This window comes from Oryx dammah, unplaced genomic scaffold (assembly GCF_014754425.2).
Source record: "Oryx dammah isolate SB20612 unplaced genomic scaffold, SCBI_Odam_1.1 HiC_scaffold_25, whole genome shotgun sequence".
Lineage (NCBI taxonomy): Eukaryota > Metazoa > Chordata > Mammalia > Artiodactyla > Bovidae > Oryx > Oryx dammah.
In genome coordinates this window covers 18,948,557-18,963,713 of record NW_024070209.1, presented here as the reverse complement: position 1 = coordinate 18,963,713, position 15,157 = coordinate 18,948,557, and the positions used below count along the sequence as shown (strand labels likewise).

General features: G+C 41.8%; 1 protein-coding gene across 2 annotated transcripts in view; it reads right to left on the bottom strand.

Annotated features, from left to right (window-relative positions):
* The window catches only part of VIT (vitrin), a 125,154-nt gene that overhangs the window by 53,774 nt on the left and 56,223 nt on the right, over nt 1–15,157 (bottom strand). The window contains exons 5-6 of one of the 2 annotated variants that reach the window (XM_040224630.1): nt 6,997–7,130; nt 1,682–1,759 (exon numbers count right to left, since the gene is read on the bottom strand). In XM_040224630.1, the coding sequence (XP_040080564.1) occupies nt 1,682–1,759; nt 6,997–7,130 (212 nt within the window). The remainder of the gene's footprint in view (nt 1–1,681; nt 1,760–6,996; nt 7,131–15,157) is intronic. The other variant, XM_040224629.1, reaches the window with a different exon arrangement.

Below are 15,157 nucleotides of genomic sequence, written 5' to 3'. Positions count from 1 at the left end.
TCAGGGGTGGGACATGTGTCTGGCAAAGTCACAGGAGCGGGTGTGGGAATCTGTCCAGATTCTGGCCATGGCCCAGCGCAGAAGCCAGAAGGCCCCAGTCCCCACTTTCTGTCCCTGCTTTCTGCATGAGGAGAGGTGTCACTGAACTTCCCACGGGTGGGGCTGTGCTGGGAGAACTGTGCTGTCGGTGGCCCCACCTGACTCAGGCCCCTCAGCAGAAGAACTTGAAGAAGGGGAGGGGTCCGAGGCCACCTCTCGGGGAGAGCAGTGTGGAGGGTAAGAGGATGTTCCCTCCCTCCCTTCATGCTTCATCCTCTCTCCGGGCCCACAGCAGAAGGGGACAGGGGACATCTCAGAAATGGTCCATGGGGCACCACCCTCTGCTTGTGGGAGCCATTAAGGAAGAGTTGATTCTGTGCAGTTAAACAAGCAAAAACAGGTCTAGATTACTGGAATAATTAAGAAGTCATTAAAGATATTATTGGAGAGTAATTGGGGCAGGGAATGAAAAACAGCTTCTATTTGAATAATAAGTGCCTCGAGTCAGGATTCTTTATATACACTATAATTGGCAGAAAAAAATACAGGATAACAGTGTAGAGAGGACTTTGGAGACAGACTGACTGGATTTGATTCTCAGCTCTGCTACTTACTTGCTGTGTGGCAAAGGGCAAGTTACTAAATTTCTCTGGTGCTGCTATTTCCTCAAACTCTTAAGTTAGGGCTAAGAATAGTTTTAATACATATCTGTGGTATTGCTGGGGTGATCAAATACAAAGATCAGGTGCATGTTCCAATGATCTTGGAACAATGCCTGGCACACAGCGAAAGCTCAATAAATGCTAGCTAGCTTATATTTTCCATTTTAAAGCCATATTCACTTTAGGGACAGGAACAAAGTCAGCTAGCCTGTCAAGCTTCTGGGGGTTGCTGTTCAGGCGCTCAGTGGTATCCAGCTCCTGCAGCACACCAGGCTTTCCTATTCTTCACCATTTCTGTTTCTTCATTACTTCAAGTTTCTGGAAGTCATGTTCAATCCCACCATAAAACAACTCACAGCTTCTCTTTGATGAGAAATCAAAGTATTACCCCACCACCCCCATGCCCCCCACCCCTGCCGAAAGGACAGGAATGCATAGCACAGTTACTGCTTTTGCACAGAAACCCAGAAAAAGGTATTTTCCTAGCCTGAGTTCTCTCTGTACCCCCTTAGTGGTTCACAGGAAGCTGGGTTGGCACAACCTCACAGTATAGTTTTGGCTGGTGTCGTTGAGATTAGTGGCTTGCTATTGTCACAGAAGCCACATCACCTTCTTTGCTTCCCTTCATTTCATACCTAAGTAGAGACAGTCTTTTCCCTTTTAGCCACCAGGGAACATTTCCACAGAGAATGTCATGTCATCTTCTAAAGTAGCAATACAATAAAATTCAAGGCAACAGTCATTCTGAACAAAAATGACACAAACACAGAGATAATCTCAGAATTGCAAAAACAAAAAATAAAGCCTCAGTCTTCAGCCCACTGATTTCTGTGCCCGCGTTCCTGGCATTTGTTAAAATATTACTGGAGTCAGTGGAGCTTGACCAGTTAAGATGCTAATTTCCACTCTATCTTCTAAAACACAGAATTGCCTGATTACAAAATCAGAAGATTTAGATGAAATCACATGTGGACACTTGCCTGCTTTGGCAGCTGGGCTTTTAGATGATGAATATGTAAGAGACGATGGGTAGGTTACACCCTTTTGGGGTTTACCTTCTGTAAAAAAGAAAAAAAAGAAAAAAAAACGATTTATTTCTGGAGCTAGAGATTTTAGATGGTTGCATCCTGATAAGTTGATTCCCTCCTTCTGATTTGTTTCTCTTGAGTTTAAGGAAATCAGTCAATCTCCACCTGTCTCCCATCCTTTGCTGAATTGTTGATTACAGTGAGAAAGTCAAGTGGCATTATGTTTTTCTGTATTGCCTGTGTTTTATTAATATTAGAAAGGAAACCATAACATCTTCATGACTCAGAATTAACATGAGCAACCCTTATTTGCTCGCGAAGATGTGACCTGGAGGTGAAGTTTTCATACGTGTGACTCTGAATGTTGAACCGGGTCAGTAGATGAAAATCCTCCCTATACTCTCCTGGACACGACTGGCTGTGCATGAACAACTACCTCTCACTTTCATGGACCCTGTGGGACCCATTTGAATTCCACAGCGCTAGAAAAACTTGAAAGTAGGTAAATAGAGACCAGCCTTGGAAATAGCCATTTGTTGCCCACCCAGGGAGTGAAAGTTTAGAGAAGGAATGCTAATGTGTATCAGGGAAACGGTGGAGGCATAAACAAGAAAAATGATTGGGGTTGGGTAGGCAAGTCTCAAGCCTGGTGTGACTGAACAAGCCTGTGAAGACTGCTGCCCACGGTGGTCCTCTGCCAGAGAGTTAGCCTGGAGTTCCACCAGGGAGCCTCATTCCAAGGAAATGGAAACTGTCAGTAGAACACAAGCCCCTCTGAGGCAGGTAATTGGTCTCACTTGGTGGCTGTCAAGTCCCAGGGCCTGGAGAATGTCTGGAATGTAGGAGATGCTCAGTAAGTACAACTGAGGAATTACCTTAGTGCTTAGATCTCTGTTCCCTGGTAGCTCACACAGTAAAAAAGCTGTCCCGAATGCAGGAGACCCAGGTTTAACCCTTGGCTTGAGAAGATCCCCTGGAGAAGGGGATGGCAGCCCACTCCAGTATTCTTGCCTGGAGGATTCCATGGACAGAGGAGCCTGGTAGGCTGCAGTTCATGGGGGTGACGAAGAGTGGAACGCGTCTGAGTGACTAACACTTTCACTTAGATCTCTGTTAAAATTTAAATACACTCAGAACGGGTCTCACCTGTTATGTGATATTTCTGCCTGATAATGAAAGCATTTTTAACTCTCAATCCAAGGGAATATTTTTATAGGATGGGCTTGGAGAGGAGACAGTGTAGAGTGTCCAATAGGAGATGGGCAGTGGAATGGAATCTAGTGCCTGGGTTCACCAAAGGTCCTTCTGGAACAAGGAACAGCAAGAGTCATGAGGTAGAAGGGGTAACAGGGTCTCAGGAAGGGCCTGGGACTGAGAGCAAGAAAATCTGTTTCTGTTTCTATTTTACCAATGATTAACTGCCTCAACCTCTAAGACTCTTGGTGTTTTTTTCCCTAAATTCAGAAAATATGCATAATGATATGGACCAATTTACTATACAATGGTGTAGGGATCTGAAGGAAAAAAAAATAGTTAAGATGTTTTGGAACCATATATCACCATAGAGATGCAAAGAAGTTCTTCTGGTGTTAGCTATGAATGTCACTCAAGGTGAGAAAGAGGCACATGCTTGGGCTCAGGGGAGTTACTTCCTCTCATGAAAGCCCGCCTGGAGCAGGGTGGGCACCCTGGTTCGGCCCTGCTCCAGGTGGGCAGTGTGTGCCGTGCTAAGTCACTGTTTTGTCTTAGCGACCCCATGAACTGTAGCCCACGAGGCTCCTCTATCCATGGGATTCTCCAGGCAAGAATACTGGAGTGGGTTGCCAGGCCTCCTCCAGGGGATCTTTCTGACCCAGGGATCAAACTTGTGATTCTTGTGTCTCTCACTTTTTCCATATTGACAGGCAGGTTCTTTACCACTAGCATGAACTGTGAAGCCCAGGTGGACAGTGAGTGGGGCTATTTCAGACCTGAGGAGGGTGCCTTGGTGAGGCCTCACTTTATCCATAGCAAACGCCACAGGGACACCGGCTCTTCAGTTGCCTATTCTTCTCACATCTAAAACCCCGTGATTCTCTCTGTTGCTATTCAGAAGGAAAAGGAGCCTGAGCTCAGATTTCTGAAATGTGGATCAGAGGACAAACAAGCAGTATTAGGAAGTCCCTCTCTGACCTTTCCCATCTCTGAACTGTGGAAGGACTGTGCTGAACAAAAAGACACAACCCCTCTTCTGCCCCCTCCCAGCCTGCCAACGTGAATTAATTAAAGGCGCATAGCAACATGTGACAATTGGAAATAAAAGCCTAGAGAAAGGTCACGAAGGCATCTGAACCTTCAGAAGAGGACTCTGACATGATCCAGCAGAACTTGCTGGCTGTGAGCCACTGGACAGTGGATAAGTAAGCTCTGGCCACTGTCAGCTGAGACCCTTATGTGGCACTGAGCTCTCCAAACTCATTCACTGGTAGTCATTGCAGAGCACATAAGCTTATTATCAATGGCAAAAAGTGTTTCTGGTTAAATGTCACTAGGTGGAATGAGATGACACAGCAGTTAAGACTTATAGGGAATAACACAGCAGATTGATTTTCATTTAAAAAATCCAAAACATCTCTACTCTTATGGAATTAATTTTTCTTTTAAACCTCTATTAGGATTCTTGGATTGCAGGCTAAGCACCGAAGACTGAAACCCTCTTATTCCCCCAGAAGCTACTTGGTAAACACCAATGTGGCGATTATACTTCTAGGGTTGGCAAATTTGTATTCTAGACCTTAGTATTTTCATATGGCCCCTGTTTTGTTACACGGTAAAGCTCACAGCACTACGAATAATGACCTCCCACTACCTGACATAGAAACTGGTATAGTTTGAACCCTGGATGTGCAGAATTCCACACGTAAGAGGACACAGAGATTGCTCAAGTTAGAAGATCTGATTGTAGTCCTACTAAAATTATAATCAAAGGATGGTAGAGATTGGGACACGGGGCATCTAAAGGTGCAAAAATCCCTCCCGGATTGGAAGGCCTGCTATATTATGAGACATTTCTCTCTTCTTGCTTTAGCTGGCCTTCCACAGGTGGTGCCTTCTCAGGAGTGTCACACGGCTCCTGATTTTGTGGGGAATGCCAGAAAAGTTTGCTAGAATGTATTTAAAATCCTGCAGTGCCTCTTTGGAGAAAATGAGAGATTCAAGGTCCAGTGCAGAGTAAACAGTACAAGGTGAAGATATAACACTGCCTTGTGCTCAAATGCTGATGGGGCGTGTCAAAAGCTGGAAGGGCTCCCAGTGGCCAAACCTGGAAATTTTGAGCATCAAAAAGAATAATGATGATAATAGTCTATAAAATGTTGTATTTTAAAAAATAATCTGTATGTCTACCATGGTACTTGGAAAAATAGTTGTGTGTGGGGAGGAGGGCTCATTTCTTTATGTAAGAACACTAGCTAATAAATGTGGAAGAATACGGATAATTTTTCAATTTCTGACTTTACTCTTGTTATGGCAAGGATCACTGATGGATGTTAAAACCATTGGGTGAATTTTGGGTTGGGGGGACAAGCTGTTTTGAAGTATCATCCTACAGATTGCTATTAATTACAAAGTATCTTTTACCATGGAGAGATATTATAAAGTATCCAAGTTATCAAATTAAGCATCACCAACAAATGGACAAAATGACATTATGTGTCTCCTTATGACCATTTATGATACTACACAAAGGATATGCTATGTTACTATCTATGTAGTATCTTTGCCAAAATATTTGACCTGAACCCAAGCATGAGGCAATAGCCAGACCTGTTTATGGTCCAGATTGTGGAACATAGTACTAGATGACTGGCTGAGACTTCAAAACTATCATCGCAGGACTTCCCTGGTGCGCCAGTGGTTAAGAACCCACCCGCCAATACAGGGGACAGGGGTTCGATCCCTGGTCTGGGGACATGTCATAGACCAACTAGGCCCGTGTGCCACAACTATTGTGCCCACATGCCCTAGAGCCTGTGCTCCGCCACAAGAGAAGCGACCGCAAGGAGAATCCCATGCACTGCAACGAAGACCCAGCACAGCCAAAAAAAAAAAAAAAAGGCATCACTACTCATGACCAAAAATGGAAGTGTGGTGGTAGACAGGTCTAGATGAAAGGAAACCAAATAGACATGACAAGTAAATACAATGGATGATCTCTGATTGTAGATCCACCCCCTAACAGAAGAAGAAATTATTGTGAAGAATATTTTGGGTATAGTTGGATATAATTGAATCAGACTATTTCTTATTTTTCATATTTATTAATATTCATTAACATTATTGTAGCAATGCTAATATTTTTAAGGCATTGTACTGTGGTTATTTAGGAAAATGCTTTTGTTCTTACCAGATGTGTGCTGAAGTATTAAGGGATAATTGTCATCATGCTGGTGGCTTACTTTCACACGGTTTAAGCAAAATATAAATAGATAGATAAAGCAAGTATAGCAAAATATTACCAACTGGTGTATCTGGGTGAAGGAAATATGGGTATTCATTGTACTATATTTTCATTTTCCCATAAACTTAAAAGCTTTCAAAATAAAAGGTTAGGTTAGGGAAATTCACAAAAATAAAAGGAGGGGAACAGGCAGGTCATGATAATACAGAGATACTTGGTTATCTTTTTACTGTGAAGTCACACTGGCCATTAGGTCATTGACATTACCTCTTTGGAAGAGGGCAAAAAAAAAAAAAAAGTGAAAATGATTGTCTATAAAATCCTATGGGAAAAAAAAAAATCCTATGGAGCCAGATAGTGAGAACTGGTTAACAGTGAAACAATTAGTCTTAAAAAAGAAATCTCAAATACAGTTGTAGCTCAGTTCTCTAAAAGCCTGTCCCTATCTATTCATTTACCAGACTTCTCAAGGAATAAGCTAGATATGAGGAACATTTGGCATAACTAAAGGAGTAACTCAAAAACCCAAGTTATTAAATGTAATTCACTTAATTAAAAGTCTGATTGGACTTACTGATAGCTGCTGTGTGTTTAAAATGAGTAATTGGAGCCTTTTTATATTTCCAGACTTCGTAGTGATTTATTACTGTAATTAGAATTCATTGTTTCATGATCCTAATTATCAGAACTAATGCTTCAGATTTTTATGTGATGAGGTGGGCCATGAAATAAAGCTAACGGCACGCTGAAAAGAGCACATTTCATCCCCTGAGGTCACTTAACCCAGGTGTCGGTTATAGGGCAGCACGTCTCCAGGGCGTACACGTACCTGAGACGACAAAGGATTCTCTCCACCGTGGAAGGGATAATGACCGGACGCCGTTGGAGTAACTCCCTTTATAGCCAGACTGTCCAGCCACTTTCCGAACAAGTATTTTCCCTCCTGAATTATCAAGCACACCACTGTGAAGAGAGAAAAAACTTTTTTAGAAGAAAGAGGAGAAGAATATTGTTTGACATATAATAGACTATGAAACCAGTCACCATCTTAATTTTTTTCTTATTCTACATGTTATACATTAAAAACTTTTTAAAACTGAAGTATTGTTGGTTTACAATGTTGTGGTAGTTTCAGCTGTGTAGCATAGTCATTCAGTCATTCATATACATGTATTTCTTCTTTTTCACATTCTTTTCCTACACAGGTTATTACAGAGTATAGACTTCCTGTGCCATACAGGGGGCTTCCCTGGTGGTGGCTCAGATGGTAAAGAATTCGCCCACAATATGGGAGGCCTGGGTTTGATCCCTGGACTGGGAAGATCCCCTGGAGGAGAGCATGGCAACCCACTCCAGTATTCTTGCCTGGAGAATCCCCAAGGACAGAGGAACGTGGCGAGCTGCAGTCCATGGGGTCACAAGGAGTCAGACACAACTAAGTGATTGTGTGCGCCTGAGTGCTTAGTCGCTTCAGTTGTGTCCAGCACTTTGTGGCTCACGGCCCATCAGGCTTTTCTGACCATGGGACTTTCCAGGCAACAATACTGGAGTGGTTTGCTGTGCCCTCCTCCAGGGGCTTTTCCTGACTCAGGGATGAACCCATGTCTCTTACATCTTCTACACCGGCAGGCAGGATCTTCACCACTAGCACCAGCTGGGAAGCCCACAGTAGGTTCCTGCTGGTTATCTATTTTATATATAGCAGTGTGTATATTAATCCCAAGTTCCTAATTTATACACCCCCGCCCATGTTTTCCCCTTGATAACCATAAGTTTGTTTTTGAAATCTGTGACTTGTTTCTGTGAGTTGTTTTTTTTTTTTTATAAATAAGTTCATTTGTATAATTTCTTTTTAGATTTTGCATATAAGGGATATCTTACAATATTTCTCTTTTTTCTGACTTCACTCAGTATAAGTCCTGTAAGTCTAATACAAGTGAATATATGTCCATTCACTCTAAGTCCATCCATGTTGCTGCAAATGGTATTATTTCATTCTTTTTAATGACTAATATTTATTGTATATAGGTACCATATCTTTTTTATCCATTCTTCTGTCAGCGGATATCTAGGTTGCTTCCGTATCCTGCTATAGTACACAGTGCTGCAATGAACACTAGAGTGCATGTGTCTTTTTGAATTATGGTTTTCTCCAGATACATGCCCAGGAGTGAGACTGCTGGATCACATTATAGTTCATTTTTACTTTTTTAAGGAACCTCCAAACTGTTTTCAATAGTGGTTGTATCAATTTACAGTCCCATCAACAGTGTGGGAGTGTTTCCTTTTCTCCACACCCTCTCCAGTGTTTATGGTTTGTAGACTTTTTGATGATGGCCATTCTGACCAGTGTGAGGTGATACCTTGTTATTGTTTTGATTTGCATTTTTCTGATAATTAGTGATTTAAATATCTTTTCAGGTACTTTTTGGCCATCTGCATGTCTTCTTTGGAGAAATGTCTATTTAGATCTTCTACTCATTTTTGGATTGAGTTGTTTCTTTGACATAGAGATACATGAGTCATTTTTATATTTTATAAAATATTTATAAAATATTTTATATTTATATTTTTATATTTTATATTTATATCTTGTCAGTAGCTTTGTTTGCAAATATTTTTTCCCATTCTATGGGTTGTCTTTTCATTTTGTTTATGGTTTCCTTTGCTGTGCCAAAGCTTTTAAATTTAGTTAGCCCTTGTATATTTATTTTTGCTTTTGTTTTTGTACTCTAGGAGGTGGATCCAAAAAAGATATTGCTGCAATTTATGTCAAAGAGTGTTCTGTCTATGGTTTCCTTTAAAAATTTTATAGTGTCTAGCCTTTCTTTTAGCTCTTTGAACCACTTTGAGTTTACTTTTGTGTTAAAGAATATTTGTTCCAACTTCATTATTTTATACATAGCTATTTAGTTTTCCCAGCTCTTATTGAAGAGACTGTCTTTTCTCCATTGTATATTCTTGCCTCCTAAATTAACTGACCATAAATGCGTGGGTCTATTTCTGGATTTTCTATCCTATTCTATTGATCTATATTTCTGTTTTTGCTCCATTACCATACTTTTTTGATTACTGTCATTTTGTAGTACAGTCAGAACTTAGGGAGCCTAATCCCTCCAGCTGTTTTTCTTTTTCTATATAAGGTTAGTTCTTAACTTTATTTTCACATGCTATTCTTTTAGTTTTATACATATTTAACCATTTTTTCCCATTGACTTAAAAATTTTTTTTAATTGGAAGATAATTATAATATTGTGTTGGTTTCTGCCATACATCAACATGAATCAGCTACAAATTTATTTTTTTAAGTCTTTATTGATTTTATTATTATTTATGTTTTATTATGTTTTGATCTTTTGGCCACAAGGCCTATGGGATTCCAGCTCCCTGACCAGGGATCAAACCTGCATCCCTTGCATTGGAAGGTGAAGTCTTAACCACTGGACCACCAGGGAAGTCTCCAAAAATATTTTTTAATTGGAGGAAAATAGCTTTATAATGTTGTATTGGTTTCTGTTGTACAAAATGAAAATCAGTCATAATTATATATGTGTGTATGTATATATATATGTGTGTGTGTGTGTGTGTGTGTGTACTTCCCTCTTGAGCCTCCCTCCCCACCTCTCCCCCCATCACACCCCTCTAGGACATCACAGAGCACCAGGCTTGGCTCCCTGTGGTATAAAGCAACTTCCCACCAGCTATCTTACAGATGATAGTGTGTGTATGTATGTATGTGTGTGTGTGTGTATATATATATATATATATATATATATATATATATATCTCAGTGCTACTTTTTCAATTCATCCCACTCTTTCACCACTACTGTTTTTCTTTCTCTTTGCGGCCCTATGAACTATATAGTCCATGGAATTCTCCAGGCCAGAATACTGGAGTGGGTAGCCTTTCCCTTCTCCAAGGGATCTTCCCAACCCAGGGATCAAACCCAGGTCTCCCTCATTGCAGGCGGATTGAGCCAGAAATGTTGAGGTAAGTTCCTTCTTTTCCCACTCTCTGAAGAGTTTTTTATCATAAATGTGTGTTGAATTTTGTCAAAAGCTTTTTTTTGCATCTGTTGAGATAATCATATTGATTTTTATTATTCAGTTTGTTACTGTGGTGCATCATACCAGTTGATTTGAGGAGACTGAAGAATCTTTGCACCCCTGGGATAAATCCCACTTGATCATGGTGGATGGTCTTTTTAAGGTATTGTTTGATTTAGTTTGCTAGTGTTTTGTTGCGTATTTTTGCATCTGTGTTCGTTAGTGATATTCAGCCACCATCCTTATTTAGAGATATGGAAGCAGGAAGAGCAAGAGCACCTTCACCTTGCAGCCCAGCCCCGTGTATGGTGCTTCCATCACATGGCCTGGCAGCTGACCTCCCAGGTCTGATGTCCTTCTCTTCCATATTACAGGACCTGATCATGCTTCAGGTTTCTTTTTAGTTTCTTATATACATATATATAAATACATATATATTATGCATATGTGTATATATATATATATGATTATTTAATTTAATCCTCTTTTATTTATTTCTTTTACCTTCACAAGTTTCTCTTTGATGTCTTAATTGTCACTAGTTCTCCCTGATGTAAAACCTCTTTCCTGACAATTTCCAGTTTGGTTTTGTGACATCACAGAATGATTTCAACTATTTCAAAGTGTGGTACAATATTTTTAAAAGCACATTATTCCTTTTATTTTGGGCCAGGGAAGATGTGTAAGCTAAACTAAACTCATTTAAAAGAGTTCCCAAAGGTTGGAAATTGTTTCTTTAATTTCTAGGATTTTGAAGGTTTTTGATTCTGATATGACAGTAACTGACATATCTACCTCTTTGCTTCCATTGAAGCAAGGGTTCCGGTAAGTCACTTCCCTGCCCCAGAGCCTAACATGGCTCCCTTGGGCATCTGTAATTGACAGCATGGGGTACTGAAAAAGTCCTTAGATTTGTTCCCATTAACACCCTTCCTTCTATACAGGAATGAGTGCTGCAATTTCTTTCCCTCCCACCTCCATGGTGAGTCAACAACTTTTCAACACTCAACTTCCTAACAGCTCAAAAGGAAAGAAGGTGATGATAATACTTGACATATAAAACCCTTAATTGCTTTTGACTCATTCCCACTCATGGTATCTTACTGAGTTCTCCCAGCAAACCTACTGGCTGTGGAGCGGAGGGAATACTGTCATTCCCACTTTACAGAGATAGGCTTAGGAAGGTCGAAGGATCTTGTGACTCCAGATTTTGTAACTTTTAAATTGCAAGGGAGGGATGTGAACCCAGATCTAAGGGACCTGGAATCTTGGGTTTGCCCCACATGGTCACAGTTGCCTCTCAAAGTTCAAAAGCTACAGGCTTCTCTGTGCATCAGGTCCCCATCTCTCCTTCACAGCATTGCAACCCTGCCCGCCCTTCTCTGGGGCGCTCTTAGTCAGGGCCTCTCACTCTCCCAGCTGCAGCAAGGCTGGTCCCAGCTTTGCTGACAAGCCACGGGTTCCCCCTCCCATGTTTCTGTTCATGCCGTTCTCTGCGCTGGAAAACCTGGCAGTCTCCCCTGTACCTCCTTCTCCGTGATGTTGCCACACCACTTCCATGGCTCAGATGGTGAGGAATCTGCCTGCAATTCAGGAGACGCCCCAGAGACGGGTTTGATCCCTGCTTTTGGGAAGATCCCCTGGAGGAGGGCATGGCAACCCACTCCAGTTTTCTTGCCTAGAGAATTCCATAGACAGAGGATGCTTGCGGGTTACAGTTCAAGGGGTAGCAAAGAGTCAGACACTACTGAGTGACTTTCACTCACTTCACTTCCTAACAATGCCTTTGAATCTTGTTTTTCCATGATGACTCTGATTTTATTTTATAAAAATTCCTTGAGTTAACTTTGTCTCTCAACTGGAACAGAAATCTTCTTATGGGATGACACTAGTTTTGTTTCTGTGTTCGAAGGCCTGTGTCTGTGTGGATGCCCCTCATGCTGACTTGTGAAAGCTGGTTGTTAGGTTCGGGATGGTGCCAAGGGGTTCATTTCACAATGGTAGCTTGAAATCAGCCACAGTGGGAGGATTTATACTACAGACATTGACAAATCAGCATCTACCCCCTCCTCCTTTTAAAAGGGTTAATTGGTAAACACTGACCAGCACACCACTGGCATGGGCTGACAATTGAAATTATTTTTTAAAAAATTATCCCAGTTATCCCATGGTCCCTTATTTATAACTAGTAAATAGAAATAGCTCTTATCTTTTTATTTTCTCCTGGGGGAAATTTTTCTGTCCCTGGATTTGTATTCTGAGGAATATTTACAATTTACAATATTTTCCTCAGTACAATATACAGTTTATATTGTACTGAGGAAACGTGCAAGCAGTCATTCTTGTTTTAAAAGTCAGAAGTACTGTAGCTGCCACTCAGAGTGAGGAAGAGGTGCTGAATTTCGCTTTGCTCAGGCTTTTAAAAAGGGAATGGGGGAAGGCCTGGGGGTTCTTAGGCTGGACTGGGAGGTAGAGATCCCTTGTGATGGTTATAGAAGACTCCAAACCCAGACTTTGGGAAAGGCATGGACAAAGAACTCTTGTCTTCTCATGAGATTTTCCTGTTGCCTTAAGAGAGAGATCTTGTGAGTGGACTTCACTGCAGGATGGGCGTATTTCCAGATATCCTTCTGGAGGAGGCATGGGGTAGGGAGTGGTCTGTCAACTTGAGGAGGTGACAGCTGTCCCAGTGGAGGAATGCACGGGATGCTAGACACCACAGGAGATACCAGAGGAGGGAGAGAGCCTGAAGGCCTGTGGTTGTACTTGAGATACACTTAGGGTCTCAGAACCAAGGTAGTTCGGAGAATTTATGTAAATAAAACCTCACCTGTATCCTCACTGAGGCGGAGACGCTTCATACATATTCTCTGAAAGAGCAAAACCAGTTCCACTCCCTTGCATTCCTCAGACATCCTGCATGATGCTGAACGTGGCCTTGAGGGTCACCTCCTCCCTGACCCTCAGGGCACTACGCTAAGCTGAGGCTCAGTATCGTGGCCTGGAGGAAAGGGGCTGTCCGCCATGAGGCCAGGTTTCGCTGGCTGCCATTCTCAAGATGGGCACCTGGTCAGAAATCCATGCTCAGCAGAGAGATGGCCTCTTTATTGTCCCATCTCAGAACTCTTCCCCTCTCCCAGGCTTTGGTTCCATTTTAAACACAGAAGTTAGTTCAGGCCAGGACTGAGCCTGAATGTAATGCCTCAAATACGTTCATTATCTCTTTGGTTTGAAAGATCAAGGGGATCACTTATAATAAGGCATCTGATTATTATACATTATATGAAAATTAAACCCTTTAAGCTAAATCTGAATTTCAAACCGAAGTATGCTTTCTCCAGTTTCCCAGTTCTGACTGCATGGGCCTCTGGCAGGACAGTGATGGACGGTCCCTTATGCATTTCCCACTTTTATCCTCTGTCTTCAATCCTTCCTTCTGAAAAGAGACTTGTTCTGTTTGTAAAAAACGGAACTGATATAATCCAAATCCAGATAATTCCTATCTCTTTTCCCTTAAGACTTCTATACATCCTTCTCATGGGTAGTAATTCCTTCTTTCCAGTCTCCTACTATATCAGCCATTGGTCCAAGAAGTCACGAGGCATTCAGTTGCTCTAGCAGCAAATCTTTTTTGAAACAGTCAAGCTCTTCTCTGCAGTCCCTATACCCTCATCTATATTCTTCTCAGCAAGTTCCTAGGCTCCACCCCAAATGCTGATATTGCTGAGTCCTGGTCCTTGTCAATGCCATTCCTATTTTCTCCCTAGAGGTGTGTTCATCTATCATAAAGCCTTTCCCAACTCTAACTGCTCCAAAGTCTGTAACCTCATAATGTCCTCATGTTGTACATTAAGCAATGCTTGGACCCCTCAGTTCATTACCTAAATGTATCTATCACCTGGGCTCTGGGCTGGAAGCCAGGGGACACAAATTCTAATCCTGGAAGTAACTAGCAATTTAATTAACCTCTCTATGCCTCCCTATGGGCTTCCCTGGTAGCTCAGATGGTAAAGAATCTACTTGCAATGCAGGAGGCCCTGTTTTGATCCCTGGGTAGGGATAATCCCCTGGAGAAGAGAATGGCAACCCACTCCAGTATTCTTGCCTGGATAATCCCATGGATAGAGGAGCCTGGTGGGCTACACAGTCCATGGGGTTGCAGAGTCAGACACTTTTGACTTCCTCTTCTGGGAATGTTAACAGCAGCCTCATAGGGCTGAGGTGATGCTAGGGAGAGGATCTGTGTAAGGGGTTACTGTCATTATGAAGACATTTTGTGAGCTCATATGAACTCGTGTGGCTCTGTACTGCACAGGGAACAAGGAAAGGCAAGAGACAGACAGCAAATGCCAGAGGAAGCAAGTGTTAACCTGGAAAAATACAAGCAGGCCTAGGATAGGCTCAGCCTCTACAGAAGATACCAGTGTCTACACAAACACAAACCAGAGTGTGCTGATGGTGTTGGTGGAGCTGTGAGGGCACGCACACATGTCAGGGTGTGTGTGAGCACATACATGGTGTGTTCAAACACAGGTAGGAGACATGAGTGTTTGAACAAGTAATCCTGTGGGGGCAAGCGTAAGTGTGTGTGTACTCACATGTAGATTAGCATATTGCCTTGCTGCACAAAATTGATTTCAATGTGAAAGCAAAATATTTTTATCTCATAGTTTGGAGTTAGAAGTAGAATTTGGTGTTTGTTTCTTTAATGTTCCTCTATTTATCCTTAGTAGAGCTTTTGTATTCCCCCTCCCATTGAAAAACCAGGTAGCTCTTCATCTCTGTGTGCCGATGGGAAAAACAGTATGGCTGACAAAGTCAATTAGTAACTCTTAAGTCTTATTTTAGGCAGAGATTTTTTTCATTGCTTCTGCAAATTTCAGAGAGACTACTGCCTAGACACCTTGAAAGGGAATGAATTTTAGTCCCCCCTCTCTCTGG